The sequence below is a fragment of the Boleophthalmus pectinirostris genome, unplaced genomic scaffold (assembly GCF_026225935.1).
Source record: "Boleophthalmus pectinirostris isolate CB_2022bp ecotype Guang Dong unplaced genomic scaffold, ASM2622593v1 HiC_scaffold_6, whole genome shotgun sequence".
Classification (NCBI taxonomy): Eukaryota; Metazoa; Chordata; class Actinopteri; order Gobiiformes; family Gobiidae; genus Boleophthalmus; species Boleophthalmus pectinirostris.
In genome coordinates, this window is record NW_026571447.1 from 19,082,561 (window position 1) to 19,100,307 (window position 17,747).

Sequence of the window (17,747 nt, forward strand, 5' to 3'; positions counted from 1 at the left end):
TATCCTTGTTTGGGCTACAAGGTGGGAGAAGGTCAATAAAGATCAATAAAAATACTAGAGCTAAGGGAAGTTCTCAGCATTCCGTGCAGGAGCACATAATGATGGTGCTAACCACATAAAACTAGTCCAATTCATGTATAGAAAAATAAACAGCAGGCTGGTTAATAAAACCAGAACACTCACAGATAATTTGATCAACTTAATCTCTTCGTTTCGGACTTTGTTGAACTTTTAGAGTTATTGTTAAAAGTCAAATTATGCGGCATGCTTGTCAAGGCCTGTTAATATGAACCATGTCCCAAGAGGCGGAGCTTCTAAACACAACTATTGTAAAGTTCCTGTAAATAATACTGTCAGTCAGTCTGTCACATTTCACTCACCAAGACGCGCGCTCTCTTCACTTTGTAACAATGGCAGAGCCTAGCAGGATCTTTATAAAGGGAGGTAAAGTTGTGAACGAAGACTGCTCCGTAATCAGCGACGTCTACATAGAAAATGGAAAGATTATGGAAGTTGGTCCAAACCTGCAGGTTCCAGCAGGGGCGCGGGTCATAGATGCCAGAGACAAACTGGTGCTCCCCGGCGGCATCGACACGCACACGCACATGGAGCTGGCCTTCATGGGCACCAGTGCCGTGGACGACTTCCACATTGGGACCAAGGTACGACACCCCGACACTTCCGCGTCGAGGCAAAATATGCATTTAGTTGCACATGTCAGAGACACTGAGTTTTTTTTAGTTTTTTTTTTAGGGGTTTAGTCCTGTTTGTTGTTTTCTTACTGGCCTAAACTAAAACTATTATTATTGTAAGCCTACTGCTGATGAGTACTTTAAGGTTTTGTTGTTTTAATGTGTTAGGGACAACAGTTGCAATGCAACAACAATGCAGTTTGTTGCAAACAGAGGGAGAAATCAAATCTAGAAGTCCAATGTCTTAAAACTGACAAAATATCATGTAACTACTTATCAAATGACAAGGAGCCCACTGGTATTAATTAATGCTGTTTTAGGAAAATATTGGGCCAAACAAACTATGAAAAATGAATATGCAATAGCTACAATGACACAAAAATTATGTCTTAATATGTTTAAGCTTCACATCTTTTTTCCTACTTGTATGTAATTTGGCAACCCTTTGTTAATCTTCAACTTTATCTGTGTGTGTTCAAACAGGCAGCTCTGGCCGGCGGCACCACAATGATCCTGGACTTTGTCATCCCCCAGAAAGGTAAATCTCTTCTAGCGGCCTATGAGAGCTGGCGTAACACAGCTGACCCCAAAGTCTGCTGCGATTACTCACTGCATGTAGCGGTCACCTGGTGGAGTGAAGAGGTGAGGCTGTTCCCCTTTACAATATAAACACTGTATCTCCCCGCAATGTCACAGAGATTATTATAGACTCAGATGTGCTGTATTTGGTCCAGGTGAAGAGAGAGATGGAGACTCTGGTCAAAGAGAAAGGTGTGAACTCCTTTAAGATGTTCATGGCCTATAAGGACGTGTTCATGCTGCAGGACTCGGAGTTGTATGCTGCCTTCTCCCAGTGTAGGGAGATAGGGGCCATTGCTCAGGTGCACGCAGAGAATGGAGACCTGATTGCAGAGGTTTGTAAACAAATGTCAGGACTGAATCAGAAACTCAATGGTTGTATGGAGAAATGATTATGATTGACAGGACATAGTGTTATCTATTATATAAGGGTGAGTTGTATAGTTGTGTGGTATGGTAGGTAGTCCTGTATCTCTCACTGAGCTGAGCTGTAGGAGCCTGTTGGAGAACGAGCTCCTCTATCCCTGACCAGTGTTACATTTTCCAGGAGACATTGATTTAGGGACTTGCTTTTTTTGTTTTTTATTTTAGAGTTTCTTTTATGCATAGCCACTGTTTGCTATTACATTAAAGATGGCTGACTGTGTTATTTATTTATTCCCACTGTTTCATGTCACACCAGTTTTCCTGTCACACCAGCTCCTCCTTCTCCTGTTAACTAAAGGACAGAATTTCTTTTTTCATTGCTGTCTGACTTTGTAAAACAAACAGGAGCAATCAAGCAGAATATTTAACTATAATGTTGAATATTGCTTTGTGGTGCTGTAGTCTTACAGTCCTCACTTTATCTGGTATTTTTTGTTGGGTCCAAATGCTAGCTTGTATATGGCTGTGTTTTCTTTCATTGTATTTAATAATAAGTACTTTATTTATTTTTATTTCTGATCTGCTTTTTAAAAATATATTGTACATGTTCTTTTTCTATTTTTTTCCTTATAGGGCTAATTGAATATTTCTCCATTATTTGATTTTTTTTTAACAGCATTTTTTCCCTCTTTGAGCATTTTTAGTTCTCTGTAGAATCTATTAAAACAATGTGTGAGTCAGTTTATTCTTCAAAATGTCATAAAATTGTCAGGGTTATGCATTCTAATGTAATTGTAAGGGATTTCCACTAGAGGGTAGTATGTGCTTAGGGTCTATGCTTGTCTATGTTCCAGAAATATTGGAAGGAGTCATAGAAAAAACATTTATGGGTTATGTGTGATTATCATTCAGTGCCCCATACCTTACACTGTAGTCTTTTTCTTTGTAGGGGGCCAAGAAGATGCTTTCATTGGGCATCACAGGACCAGAGGGACATGAGATGTGCAGACCAGAGGAGGTGGAGGCAGAGGCAACACAGCGGGCCATCACTATCGCACATGCAGTTAACTGTCCTCTCTATGTAGTCCACGTCATGAGCAAATCTGCAGCCAAAGTGGTGTCCAATGCACGCAGAGAGGGTGAGTGTGGATGAGAGAGCTGTCAAACTGATTCAAGCAGTATAAAATGTGCATTGTGATCTATAACATGATTTTAAAGATGCACCATGCAACTTTTCTGGTGGAGAGTCCACTACCAGTTAGGCTCCATGGAGATGTGCGCATTCCCTGTAATGTTACATGGTATGACATTAAATGGTCCTATTGCTCAAAAGTACAGTAATTCCTTCAGTGGAAAGGGACCACACTCCACAGATTTGCATTGTAATGTAGTGTAGCGCTGTAACCCACTTGTAGGTTTAATTGGTTGTGGAACACTCTAGACAAGCATTACCATTTCCAAGGCAACAAGCAGCTGGCGGACCCTCCAGTAACAATGTTATGTAATGCACCTTCAAGATAGAAATCACTACAGTATTTACAGTACTTGTTTTTTTAATTTATTTAAAATGGACATAATCCCACATTTACACTGTTTGGTAAAAAAAAAATTGCAATTGATGTTTTATAATATTTTCCCAAATCAGTCAATCAATCAATAACCTTTTTTCCGTTCCCAGGACGGGTAGTTTTTGGGGAGCCCATTGCAGCTGGCCTGGGCACAGATGGGACTCACTACTGGAACAAAGAATGGGCCCATGCAGCAGGTTTTGTGATGGGACCTCCTCTCAGACCAGATCCAAGCACCCCTGGATACCTTATGGATCTGCTTGCCAAGTGAGCACACTTCTGAGTCTCATAGCTCAAGGGGTAGCCCATGTACTGGCATAGTACATAGTATATGCCATAAGATCTCATGTCTACACAATGCCACAAGATTTCTCATCCCTGCGGAGACAATTTTTTATTTTTTATTTTTTACACATTACACTGGATAGCAGCACGGAAAAATGTGTGATAATATAAATCAGTATCAGACCATCAATCAGTTTTTATTTACAGAGCCCTTTACAACACTCGGTGTGACTCAAAGTGCTTTCCAGTAAAATCAACACAATATAAAACATGCAAATTAAACAAATAAACAAACAAATTATATATTAGAAATTATAAACAAATTACACATCACTGGGTGTTGAAAGCCAGTCTGAAGTTTTGAGCCTGGATTTAAACAGGTCCAAGTCTGTCATAGTGCGCCTTTCGGGGACAGTTTATTTGTCTGGGGCCAGTGAGAGCGAAAAAACAATCACCCCCGTGCTTGAGCCTGCAAGCATAAAAAATAAAATAAAAATGCTTGATGAAAATGCAACTAATGTACTAAATACAGGTATTGAATTTTTCTTATCCCACCCTTACTAAATGGAACTTATATTTGCAAACACACGCGGGTGCAATTTTATCTAAACACAAATTGTTTTAAACTGTATCAACATTTTTGTTTTGCTTCTAGTGACGACCTCAGTGTGACTGGGACGGACAACTGCACTTTCTCCATTTGTCAAAAGGCTCTTGGCAAAGACGACTTCACAAAGATCCCAAACGGAGTGAACGGTGTTGAGGACCGAATGTCTGTCATCTGGGAGAAGGGAGTGGTAAGTTAATGGCTGTAAGTTGACTGTCATCTATACTAAATTTTCTACATTCATTATGGTATCAAAGATATCTAAGAAACCAGGGGCTTTTGCAGTTATACCCTTTAAGGACCACTAGATGGAGGTATGAACTTCCCTGTGATCATTAACCAAAGGATAGGAGCATTACTTTTGACGGGGAAGTGAAAGGTCAGGATTTCACACAATTATTATTATTTAGTAGTAGAAGCAGGTTATCCAACACTGCACTGCATTTTGTATCGGAATAGGCCTATATTACAGCCCTCTTAAGTGTAATTGTTTTATCAGTGCTTCTATATGAAATCAATACTGCCTACATTTTTGTGGAATGGACAGAAAACCTTGCGAGAGTCACAACTGTGGTGGTGGAGACAGCAGATGTAGCAGTTTCTTACCATTATGTGCAAATGGCTGACTGGCCCAAGGCAAAAGAGGATTTACTATGACCAGCAGGGCTCACAAATCAAACTTTTTTGTGCAGAAATGCTGTGCAGTGAGCCCTTACTTTTGGTCTGCAAATGTTTAGTGCAGCGCTGTACTCACCGCTATAGTTCCCGTGTGTTTCTTTCCTTTTCAGCACAGTGGCAAAATGGATGAGAATCGATTTGTAGCTGTCACCAGCAGCAACGCAGCAAAAATTTTCAACCTTTACCCACAGAAAGGCCGGATCGACAGGGACTCAGATGCTGATGTGGTTATTTGGGACCCTGTCATGACGAGGTGAGCACCACTTTGTAATCATTCAACAAACTTATATTTAAGATTGAAGAATTTACAAAAAGCAATATTACATTATAGCAGCAATCAATTGATAAATGTAGTTCAAGGATTTGTGCATTTCATAAAGTGTAAAAAAAAATCAATTTTCACTAATCAACCCCTTTAGCATATGAAGATATGCCTAAATAAAACTTATTAGAAACCAAAAAGAAAAGAAATCAAATACTTGTTTTTTTGTTGTTGTTGTTGTTTTTATCATGGCAGAAGCTGAGGTGGTAAAATTCTGTTCGAGGAAAATTTCTGAGTTATGATGTGAACCTTGTTTTGTGGTCATGGTTAGAATTACGGCCTGGTTGTGAGATTATGGTTGGGGCCAGAATGAGGGCAAGGGTATTAAATGTTGGACCTTAAGGCCCTTTTATAAAACATTTCAAACAAACATGGAAACATTGGTAGTTTCCTTTAGATCAGGACTGTCAAAAGCACAGGCCAGAGTCTGGTTGCAACATGAAAATTTAAGGATTTACAAATAAAAAGACAGTTAGTTAATTATTATAACTATCTATTTTAACTAAGTTGTGTTATTTACTCCAGGGTATCTACAGCTGCCTGGTCCTCTGTTTGGTGGCTCTTCATGTGGGTTATTAAACCATGATTTTGAGTAAAGGCCTCCTGCATATTTAAATGATCTTTACACCCAAATGCGTGCCCACACACTGTGCACAAGGAAGAAAGTAAGACTTGATCTCGAGATGGGTGCCCATGTGACTTTTAAGGTGACTTAATAATTGTAGTAGTCGTAGTCGTAATATAATATTCGGTCATTTTGCAGCACTACAAAAACAAAACAAGACAGAATAGAGACTACAACCCCATGGTCACTGGAGAGATCACCATTAACATTTTCTCCTCTGCTCTCAAAATCATACTGTCTATAGTCAATACAGGGTATGTAGAGTCTTTGTTAAAATGGTAAGAAATAACTACAAAAGGAAAGTTTGTTCAAACCAATTTTCTGAGGTTCTACATCGATGAATGTTTTTTGTGTTTTTCAGTCCATGCCTTAACTCTCACGCTCTCCTCGGGGTCACATTGACTGGAATATTTTTTTTCCCCTTCCTGCTCTTTTGGGGCGGGTCAATCAGACCCAAAAATTTATTTTCAAATAAATTCTCGCCAGGCGAGAAAATACATTTTTGAGTCTGATTGACCCGCCCCAAGAGAGCGGGAAAAATATATTATTAAACTATATGTAGGCTACTGAAGTTCTCTCAATCTTCTTGATTCAGGACCTAACTCTATACAAAACGAGTCTCTTGGCTTGATTTGTTTTATTACCGCTCATGATCCTGTCGCGAATACACCAATTTGCCGATTTTGTCTAATAAAAATAATGAACATGTGCCACAACAAACCTATCCTGTAGAGATGGACTTGGGGCTACCGATCGCGTCCAGGTGCGTTTGGTGATGATCCCAATGTCGCTTCAACAGCAAAACCTCATTATTCAGCTACAGTCGCCTCCACCACCGCTAATATTTCTCGTCTGACTATTGTCATTTTCTCAGGGACTGTCTGTCTCTACGTTTCTACTTTTGATTTTTCCTACTGCTAGCCTGAGCTAACCACTGTCGGGACTTTCATGTGTGCGCACCGTGTTTTTCGCTCCGGTAGGAACAGCGTGCAAAGAAGTTATTTTCCGCAGGTTGATTTATAGATACTTGGCTGATTTTTTATCTTTCATATATATATATATATATATATATATATATATATATATATATATATATATATATATATATATATATATATATATATATATAGAGATGCTTATATATGTAATTATTTTTTTTTTTTATATTTACAATTTTTGTTTCACAGAAAGATTTCAGCCAAGACCCACCACCAGGCTGTAGATTACAATATCTTTGAGGGAATGGAGTGCCATGGTGTCCCTGTAGTGACAATCTCCAGAGGAAAAGTGGTCTATGAGAATGGGACGTTGAGTGTCTCTCCTGGACATGGCTCATTCATCCCTAGAAAACCCTTCTCTGAATTTGTCTATAAAAGAATCAAACAGAGAGAACAGGTAATGTTATATGATATTAAGACTGACGCACTCACATACAGTTTTATATTTTCATTACTGATTAGCTACCTTTTAAACTGTTGAGTGGGTGGATTGGACTTTCAGGTATTAGGTCGTATGACTTTTTAACCTTATTAAAGCTGTTTATCATTTTATCATATACACACATAATTTTTATCATATTACTTTTTTAGGAAGTTAAATTCAATGAAATACAGTGAGCTGTATTATATTGCAGTTTAATTTTTTATTTGAATTTAATTGGATGAGCACCACCTACAGATAAATGCCTTACCCCAATGAAATGCAGTATAAAGAAAAGCCTATCTGTCAAGGTCATTTATGCTAATAGAAAATATCATTTTGAAATTACTTAAACTTAAATTACTTCATTCACTTCATCCTTTTTCACATATTTTTAAGAGCAGATGGCTGGAGCTTAGATGGGCATGAGATACTGTAGATGTGGCAAACCTGTCCTAACTGTCAGGGTCAAATATCAGAGACAGTCCTTGTGTGTAATATGTTTCAGGGACACTTTTGACCTGTCCCCCAGGTAGTCAGTCCAAAAGTGCCTCTAATTACTGATTACAAAAAGAAGCACAGGTCCAAGCACAGCAAGCTGGTCTCTCTAACCTTTCTTTGTTCTTGGTTTTATGTTCGCAGGTGGGCAGACCAACAGCTGTGATCAGGGAGGCTTACCGGGGAGAAGTCATATCAGTGTAAGAAAAGAACAGTGAACATAGCCACTGTGAAACTACCTTCACCCAGAGTCTGGATCAAGTGTGATTAATGCTGTTCTCTAATAATGTTTTAATGGCATCTACTTGACTTTAAAGGTGCTCTGTGTAACTTTTCTGGTCTCTACAGAGATATTACTGTTTTGCGTTGATTATTTCACAGTATGGTAATAAACTTGGTAATCACAATGGAGACAGGTTCATGGTCAAATCTATACAGAAGCAAGCCACTACGTGATAAGAATTCATGTGTTTAGGCTATTTTTGAGCTATAAAGCACCTGTAATTGAAAAAAAAATAGCACAAACATTATTTATTATTGCATGCAAGAGGTTCAATAAATTTGGAAGACTTCTATATGCCATTTAGCGTGAAACAATTGTAGGAGTCTGAGATTTTTAGGTCAGTAATGTTTACAGTGCCTTTATCAGATAATATGTTTGAAACAAGTTTTCAGGTCAAATCAGCACAGTTCAGTAGAAGTCATTCTGCTGCATATTATGTCCCCAGCACACATTATGCAATCACATATTTCAACATAAGGACAATTCTCACATGCACTTAATGCATGATTTCCTTTATTCATTTCATCTCAAAATACAACTTAACTGTGGAAAAAGTACAACAATGTTTTCTCATTGTAATTATATATAATTTATATTTTAATGAATGAATGCAAAATGACAAGGAAATGGGTTATTATTATATAATCACTGTTACATTAGTCTAACCACATTTGACTAAAAAACACTCCTGGATGAAAGAAGGATTACACTGACAACAACATGAATTATAACTGTTTTATTGAATATTTGAACAGGGACAGTACACATATCTCACAGTTGTCATTGCAGTCAATGTATGCCAACTATGGATGGGACGATTCACTTAAGTCACGATTCCATTCATCTTTCAATTTTGGACTGCTGATTTTCGATTCTCTTCGATTTTGAACATTTCTTAGTAATTGTTATTAATGCTTAAAACTTGTGTTAGCATAAACAGTAAATCATAACATTTAGTGTTCCTACTGTAGATATTTAAAATAAATTATAAAAATAAATAAATAATTTTATAAATTAAATAAAAAGTAGGTTGCCAGTTCTTATCATTTAACTAAAATAGACCCATAGCAATTGGCAACTATGAATAGATATTTGACTTAATGATTTAGGCTACAATCATTAACACATAACACATAAAAAATACTGTGTCTCATACGGAGAAGGCGGTTTATGATCTGTTCCTTAAAGGCTATTAGACATAAACATCCCTATCAAATCTTTCTGTTTTCTGCATTTGTTTACTGTATTTTGATGGCTAAATGTCTCTGCTCCCCTTGACCATGAAGCATCTCTGGCTCCTCTCTGACTGTGTGGTAAAAAAAAAGAAGATGAGTATCAAAATTCACAAAAATATATATTTTCAAGATAAAGGATAAGAAATGTTTATGTAAGTTACCTATACATTCAAATACCATGCATTCTAAAAAGCAAGACTTTTGATCCACAAAGGCAATTACTTACAGTAGTTCAGAAATAAAAGTATTAAAATAGTTGTCAAATCATATATAAATCTGTATTTGTGTATTAACTTTTATAATAATATAGTAAATATAAAATGAATAGAGGCTATGTACGAGAGGCTGGGTGGGGAAATGCAGTACAAAGATAGAAATTATAGATTTGACAGATTATCTACTACATAGTAGCACAAAAAAGGCATTTGAAGGGACCCTGCAAACAACTTACATTTTCACCTTTTGATCTGCCAGACACTCCTGCTGCTCAGAGAAAACAGAGGGGATACGTTCTGGGCTTTCAGCATCCACTGAAACTTCTCCTGTAAAATAGTGGGATAAATTTAGCAAAGATAAACATTTACATCAGTTTACTGAAGAACAAATCAATAAACGTGTGGCTTAGATAACACTACAGTAGAGCACATCCTTCCTTCCTTCTTAGGTAACCATACTGGCTTGTTAACTGAATTATTATTAACTTTTGGATGGCTTGGGATTTTTTTCAAGACAGATTTTATCTAATCTTTCTGAGATTGACTAACTATAATTGTGGATGAATTTAAAACAACTGTACAGAGGATGACACACACGAAATCCTGTTTTTATCAAGATAAACCAAGTTAAGTTTAACACTTGCTAGTGCATTAAAGGTTAGCAATATTTGGCTTAATGTGCAGAAACTTTCTGATTTGTATAGAATAAAGTCATTTCTTTTACCTGCAAATGCGAGCACTGTTTTGTCTTTACCCCTCTGTTTGTTGTGTTGGGTTTAATCAGAATTTGTGTTTTGTTTTGTTTTGGTTTTTTTGTGAAGAAATGTCCGCAGGTAATTATGTGATAAGACTTTTAGTTTTGAGATACAAGTCCAGTTCCTGTTGTTCTGTCACAAAAAAAATACAACAAGCAAGTCTGTAAAACACATTTACAGCACCGTAGCATGCATGGAGGGACAACGATCTTTTTTTGAGAACCGTCCCTAATGTCAACATAGATCTATTTAATGAATCTCTCACTCTCACATAGTTTATTTTATTTACCACAATAATTGCTGGGTTCACTATTTTAGGCTCATCTCATTAAAAGAAAAAGCAAAAAAACAATGTGGTATTGTTTTTGTTTGTTTTTGTATTTTTTTAAATTCCAGTATCAGTCTATAAATATGGCTTTTTCATGAACCACTTGGTCAAAAAAGTGCATAGTCAGCTTGTTTGCCCTTGGTCTTAGTATTTGTGCATGCCCATATATGGCAAACATTCCTACAGCCTGCTGTTAAAGGTCTGTTGCTATCACATGACCACTTCCCATTGGGTGGCGTTGCATTTGTGTTTTGTGCCACAGGGCCAGCTGAGACGTTAATGTGAATTTATCAGGTTGGCTCTCGGGTCAGTGGTTGCGGGTGAGTCAGGGCTACTCAACCGTGCACGACTTCCTTCCTCTTGTTTCTCATGTTGGGATTGTGTAACTAGCTAAATGAGAAATTGGACCAACTGTGGAAGCATCAATGCAGTCATAACACAGTTTGTTTAAATTATTCAACAGGGCTCAAATACTCTATTTTACTGTACTTCTCTGCTGATGCTGGATGTGCTCACTTAGCCATAAAAGCATACATGTCACATATTGCCTATTGCCTCATTACATTTGAATAAAAAAATTAAAAAAAAGAAAGGAAGAAAAAACAAACACACACACAAAAACAAAAACAAAAAACTGTTGTACCAGTTTATTATCCAGATTGTCTATGGGGGAGAAAACCCAAAGACAGTTGTAGGATCAGGGACCACAGCTGACTCACTCACTCACAAGTTACAATAAACAAATGAATAAAGATATTGACAAGAAAAGGTTATATGGAGAAAAGCTCAATGAGCAGTGGGGAAAACACGTGTTAAGCTATATTTTAGACTTATTAAATATTTTAACCAACTAGTATTAGTATATGGATCATTTTTTGTATAGGCTAGCATTACTTTGCTACCAACTCTGCCACGCTCAGAATATACAGACAAATATTCATGGTATCTGAATATTCTATAATATAAGATTAGATCCTTCAGCCATTTCTGTTGCTAGCTAATCTTTGCAGCTTCACAATATTACTGTGCCCTCATTAGTGTGGACAGTGGATGACTATTCCTCGTTTCCCTTGGTTACTATCTGCCCTAATTGACAGGTTGGCTTTTATACTATGTGACATAACTTAATGAACTACTGCAGGAGACAGAGGCACTGATACTGTGAAATGAAGAGAATGTTCACAGTCCAAGCACAAGTACACACTATTAAAAATAAAACACATAAAAAAAGTGTGTCATACTGTGCTGATTCCATCCACTTTTGGTTTAAAGAGCAGTGGACACCAGAAATGTAGCTGTGGAGACAAAAATAAACATATGACGTTAATGTATTAAACATATGTGTAGGACAAGGTAGTATAAAGACATTCGCATGTGGGTAGTTACATTTACTTGAGTAACATTTGAAATATTTTATACTTCTCAAAGTGGTTTTCACCCCACTTTGTGTTTCTTGGACCACTTTTTCAGATATCATTTAGTTCTTCATTTTTGTGGTCTATCCTTTGAAAATGTCAGACATTTTCTATTATTTAATGTTCTGTCAATAATTAATGTTCTTATAATTAGTCTTTTTATCATTATCTCCAAAAACTTTTTAACTCTCACTTCTTCTTGGACTACTACTTTGTACTTCTACATGAGGAATATTATTTTTGAATTAACTCTTTTCTTTGTAACCACAATTTATAATTAGAGGCAGTGTCCCACTTACCTGTAAAAAAGTCCTGTCAGCACTGTGTTTTTTCTCTCTCCTCGTCTTCAACCTCTTCGTCAGTATTTTAGCATGCAAGTACACCACTCTTTCCTCTGCCACAGTACTGAAAAACTTCTCACACACCATGAGTCTGAGGTGAGACAGTTTTCCAGTCATGACGGCCATAACCAGCAGCACCAGCAATATGACCACTAAAGGGGCTATGGAGTTCACCAGCAGCAGTTTGGGTTTGGGCAGGCACTGCTTTTCAAACAGGGTTATGGAGTAAGAGAAATCTGTCATGTGGTTTTCTTCATTGAGTTGGATCCCCACAAGAGATGCAACCTTCTGTAAAAAGATAAAGTTGTATTTTAGTTTAATACACGTTTGAAAAGCTCATGTTATGCTATTTTCTGATCTATGTAATAATTTTTCTTAATTACAAAAAAAGTTGGGTTCTGTTTCATTCACACATTCAGCACATTTTGATCTTTGGATGTAGACAGACTAATTAGGCACTAATGAGACAGTATTACTCAGTCATGTGTTAATAAAACAAAACACAAGTCCAGGTATGTTTTTGATAAGGTAACAACATTATATTTTAACATGGTTTAAATCTCATAAGAATAATATATCATATTACGTGTATGTATATATATATATATATATATATAGTATTGTAATATGCAAATTGCAAGATACCTATACATAATTACAAAATGTAATTTGTACGTACTTGTTTAAAGAGCTCTTATTTTCACTAACCAATAAAAAGCAATGAGTTAGCATAGGTCTACTTACGGTGGGGGGTCCGCTACCTGCTTGGCTCCATGGAGATGTTTTTGCTTTGCCTGGAGTTTTCCAGAGTATGAAATTAAAGGTATCTAGCTGCATTTATTTTATTATGTGTGTTTTACAGCTAAAATCATTTGAAAAACCTCTTCAAACCATTCAATCTGGGCAAAGCTATATCATCTCCATGGCAACAAGCAGATGGCAGACCCCCCTTCACGAAAGCAAGTGCACCTTGAGGATTTTGTTAATGCCATTGATCATTATGTGTATTTGAGTCAGTGGTGCTGCACTTGCAGTGCACTTTTCACATTTTTTTGTTTATAATCTTTACAGTCTTTCTACTGAGCTGCCTTATTTCTTTACTTACTTTGATGCTTATAATCAAAGGGATATGAAATGGTTCCATCTCGGATAACTTGCTTGTCACAATGTCCACAAACAAATAAAACACGGCATCTACTGTTATAAATATTGTCCATGCTACAAAATGGGTTGCTATGGGGACACAGAATTTCCATATTGTCTTCAGTTCTTTGGTAGTGGGTCGTACAAATTGAACTTTTGTATATTTCTTCTCTTCTTCTGGTGTAAGAGGCAGCACATGCGGTCTCCCCTCTGCTTTTCTTTTGTTATCATATTCCACAAATTTGCTGGTAATGTACTTGTTTTTGTACTTCATATTTTTACAGTATTTTCGTACTTGCAGCATTATAAAAGTCAATAAAATTAAGAAGCTTATAGCTGGGAACATTTTGCTGGATACAGATGAGACAGTGGACATGACAGCTTGTGTATACCTCACTGTTTGATTCAACATCTGCTCAGCTTGTGCAAGTCTCTCCCGAAGTACTTCAGATTCCACTTTTGGAGTAATTTTGAGCTTGGAATCCAAATTGACAACGCCAAGATCTGTCACACCTTTCAGTATCTCCCCAATCCATTTCAGCATCTTCACATAGTTGCTAAATGGAGATGTTATAGCGTCTTTCTTGGCCCTGAAGTTGCATATTAAACTCCTGGTCAGTCCTGTCAAGTTTTCCAAGGTGTTACGGATGTTTTGAAAAATAACCAAACTTGTACCAGCCGTGAGCAGTAAGTTGCGACTTTTCTTCATAAAAATTGAGATGAAAAATAGTGTCCCATAGCATCTTACTTGCTTGGAATGGAAGAGAGCTATAGTCATCAGAAAACCGAAGCATCCAGTAATCCCAACAGCTACTTTCAAATCATAGTCCAAAATGCAAAACAGATTCAAAAATAAGAAGGAGCTTAGGATAAAACTAAAACTACTACATGTTCCAAAAAAGAGAAGCGATGTCCAAAAATCATCTTTTTGTCCAGTGGTGAAGACATTAATAGTATGTGTCCAGCAGTCTTCTAATAGCTGTTTTAATTCAAACCTCGAAAGAAACATTTTAGCAGGCAAAATATGCAATAAGTTTATAATGTCTAGTCTTTGCCTTTGTGTTTCTAGACTAAACCAACCGTATGTCACGTTATGAGTGGATGATCACAGCTTGCCTTCTGTAGCATGACGTCTAAACCTCAAATATGTGGTTTGCTCTCGTCTTAGAGTCAAAAACAGGAACTTATCATTGATCACACATCAGTCACTGCTGTTTTTAGACCACAAACTTAAGGAACCAGTTTCCATATACTTAATATGGACATTATGAGTTGCATTAAGACTTTAATATAATTAGCATAAATAACTGAGGTAAACTCTCAACTTTACTTTTACTATCTTGTGTATTCTTGGATAAAGGTGTTAAGGAATCACTGGTCGGACCCAAATATGCAGAGGAAAAAAAAAGTATTTTATTCACAAAATAGTCTTGGCGGGGGGATAGATTCCAGGGGAGGCAGGACGGGTCCGGGTTGGCTGCAGATGGGAGGTCTGTGGAGATGGAGGCTGACCGGAGGCTTACAGAAACTAGTGGTAACGGGATGAGGCTGGCTCCAAAACGGAAGAACTGGGGAACAGATAAAAGAAAACAGGTAAGAGTCAAAAATCTTCTGAAATGCTCAAAAACACAAAAAGCCTGAGTTGTTCACCACTTGGTTGACGGAACAATCTGGCACTGGAGAACAGGTCAGCAGGTCTTTTATTGCAGGAGATGATTCTTGACGTGGATCAGGAGTGGAGCTCAGCAGGTGAGATGAATTGGGGACCTGCCCAGGAAAAACCAAATAAGGTGAGAGAAGGGAAGAGGGAGCAGGGAAAGGAGGGGTAGGAGAGGCAAAGAAACCCTCACAAAAGGGAATTTGAATTGTTTCTGAAGCTGTATTATTATTCTTTCTATCACATGGATCAAGGCATGTGTCTATAATTATAATGAGCAAGTTTAATATAGTTAAGATTATAAAACAACTAAAGACTTCAACTTCACTGCAATCATAAGGCTACACATATAAAGGTGATCAGCACTGTTCTGTTCTTGTATCATTTACATCTATTATGTAATATTCAAGTGTATTCAATCCATGTAGAGCAGTACCTTTGTGTTTCTTTTTATACTTCTAGACAATATGTTACAGAGAAAATGAACAGTTAGTGTTGAGAAGGTGATGTGAGATGATTAATGTAATATGGACATCAGTAGTCTCAGCAGTGTTGGGAAGCAACTGAATAGGTGGACCAAGAATATGTATTCTGAATGAATTCAGAATTGTGAGTAACTGTATTCTACTACAGTTACTTTTTCATTTGGCAGTATTCAGAATACAGTTACTTTTCTAAAATCAAAGGAATACATGACTGTACTTGATCACACAATATTGGCTTCAAACTACACATAATCAGTGAGAAAACTAGAAAACACAGTACTTGTGGTAAGTGCATGTACAATTTTTTCTTCTCCAATCAGTGATAATAAACACAAAGATAAAAACATATTTGTGTTTATTATCACCATATACTGAGTTTTTTCTCACTACTACTTTTTATTTAAATGCAACTTGTTGTAAAAGCATTCAGAAAACAGTACTCTGATTGACTGATTGGCTCATACTTTACACAGTACATTTTAATGCAGGTATTAAATATTCTGTAACTGAATACATTTTTGAAGTACTCTTCCCATCACCTTCACTGCTCACAAGTCAACTAAAAGTCTATTTAAGGTTTATTACGTCAAGGGTCTAAACCTGCAAATGCAAATAGCTGCTGAATTAAGTTCAGAAGGTTAAGGCATAGTGAGTCACTTTAGTTACTATTTCAAAGTCTATAGTTCCATTAAACTGACCAAACAATTACATAATAACAGTTTTAGAAGAAGGAATGCAGCCCAATTATTTTATTTATGTCTTTATAAATTCATGACTGTGGTTATTCTGGCATGTGTAGTCAGTAATGTGAGTCTACAGGAATATGTGGAAGTTGAGCCTTTGTAACTGGATCACACAACACGTCACATCAGTGTAATATCATTTTTTTATTTTTAATTTGAAAAATAACTTACATAAATCTCTGTACTCAACCATACTTCACCAAGACATAGCCTTGGCATTAACACATTGCACCAAAAAGAGAAAATGAAAAGGCATTCAAAAGGATCAGAACATATGTCTTTGTCATAGATCACGTGAGGCATTCTTCCTCCTCCTGCTCAGTCATTTGTGTAGCTCTTTATGCCATTTCTGACATATGAAAGTATGTACAATGGAAAATCAACTGAAAATATACACTGGAAATGTACACTGTAGCTCAATACAATGTTATTCTCAGACATGAAAATGTAGTAATCGTTGTGTGGAAAAGGAACAATGCCTCAGCTCAATTTCATTCAGACATACTGCAACTAGAAGTTTCATTTACTTCCCACAAATGAGAAGTACTTATAATTACTAAAAATAGAAAATAAAAAATAAACTGGTCTTGGCTTTTAAATAAAACTAACAAAAATATAGTAAATTAATTCTTCTTTTTATTAAAACAAGAAAAAGTCATTTTCTGTGGCAATATCCCTTGTTATTTGTGATTCACTCTCTTCTCAAACTGTGCCTGTAAGACTGAACTACAGCAACACACGTCGCTGTCTCTTGATTAGTTTTAGACATCTCACTTGAACCAATGCAGATTATTTTTGCATGTTTGTCATCAATACTGAAAGAAAATACACTTGCAAACACATCTGTTTTGTGAAACCTCTGTTAAATATAAAATATTTTCCTTGTCACTTATTTTTTTCTCAAAAACCTGAAATAAATCATGAATTTGGGGTGGAATGTTCGTCAAAATTTTGATAGCTGGTCTTGGTAGACCAAGAAAACAAATTTGTCTCAGAGTTCAATTGAAGGTGAAGAAGAAAAGTAATGATGCGGACATGCACTGTACAAGAAACTGCAAAAATTTCAAATATCATCTTTATCAAAACATGCTGAGTTACTGTAAGGTGTGCCCAAGCCATGTTGCAGATAATCCTTTTCAACATGCTTGTTAAAAAAAATCAAACCCAACAGAAAAAAAAAAAACATATGTAAACCATACAGAACGGTAACGGAACCAACAGCCCTAAATCTGGACATTATCAGGGAACTGATGGTAGCATGAATAGTACAATGGTGAGTACCCTGGGACAAGGAAGAAAAGAGAAACATGTACAATTTGCACATAATGTTTATCTTTATAAGGCCTGGGCCTTTTACAATGAAGTAAATCATTTACATGTATTTTTCATTTTCACTTTTGTCACATAAACATTTTCTGTTAAATATCTCCAAAAGTTTCCTTAGGTTTCCCTTATTTGCTTGTCTGCTAATCACAGACTCTGAATGGTCTAAAGAAACAATGTATTTT

General features: G+C 36.6%; 2 protein-coding genes across 3 annotated transcripts; one reads left to right on the top strand and one right to left on the bottom strand.

Annotated features, from left to right (window-relative positions):
- Window positions 1–410: 410 nt before the first annotated feature.
- dpys (dihydropyrimidinase) lies at window positions 411–8,050 on the top strand. Its single transcript, XM_020937247.2, has 9 exons — window positions 411–662; window positions 1,176–1,334; window positions 1,427–1,606; window positions 2,587–2,776; window positions 3,316–3,472; window positions 4,146–4,287; window positions 4,886–5,028; window positions 6,910–7,117; window positions 7,784–8,050. Exons 1-9 carry the CDS (start codon window positions 411–413, stop codon window positions 7,841–7,843), a joined length of 1,491 nt encoding a protein of 496 aa, XP_020792906.1. The 3' UTR covers window positions 7,844–8,050.
- A 676-nt stretch (window positions 8,051–8,726) lies between these two features.
- Window positions 8,727–14,557, bottom strand: LOC110171433 (dendritic cell-specific transmembrane protein). 2 transcript variants are annotated; one of them, XM_055163242.1, is made up of 5 exons: window positions 13,317–14,557; window positions 12,170–12,499; window positions 11,697–11,750; window positions 9,617–9,699; window positions 8,727–9,228 (listed from the first exon to the last, which is right to left on the bottom strand). In XM_055163242.1, exons 1-5 carry the CDS (start codon window positions 14,361–14,363, stop codon window positions 9,105–9,107), a joined length of 1,638 nt encoding a protein of 545 aa, XP_055019217.1. In that variant the 5' UTR covers window positions 14,364–14,557; the 3' UTR covers window positions 8,727–9,104. The 2 variants fall into 2 exon arrangements, with proteins under 2 accessions (XP_055019217.1, XP_055019218.1); XM_055163243.1 differs by having other exon boundaries at window positions 9,092–9,228; window positions 9,609–9,699; window positions 13,317–14,551.
- Between the last annotated feature and the right edge of the window lie 3,190 nt (window positions 14,558–17,747).

Excerpts from the sequence above, each read along its gene's own strand:
- dpys (XM_020937247.2), top strand. The coding sequence starts at position 411 with ATGGCAGAGCCTAGCAGGATCTTTATAAAGGGAGGTAAAGTTGTGAAC. Across the intron at positions 1,335-1,426 it reads TCACCTGGTGGAGTGAAGAG|GTGAAGAGAGAGATGGAGAC; the intron begins GTGAGGCTGTTC and ends TATTTGGTCCAG. Across the intron at positions 1,607-2,586 it reads ATGGAGACCTGATTGCAGAG|GGGGCCAAGAAGATGCTTTC; the intron begins GTTTGTAAACAA and ends TTTTCTTTGTAG.
- LOC110171433 (XM_055163242.1), bottom strand. The coding sequence starts at position 14,363 with ATGTTTCTTTCGAGGTTTGAATTAAAACAGCTATTAGAAGACTGCTGG. Across the intron at positions 9,700-11,696 it reads AAGTGGATGGAATCAGCACA|GAGAAGTTTCAGTGGATGCT; the intron begins GTATGACACACT and ends ACTATTTTACAG. Across the intron at positions 9,229-9,616 it reads AGTGTCTGGCAGATCAAAAG|TCAGAGAGGAGCCAGAGATG; the intron begins GTGAAAATGTAA and ends TTTACCACACAG.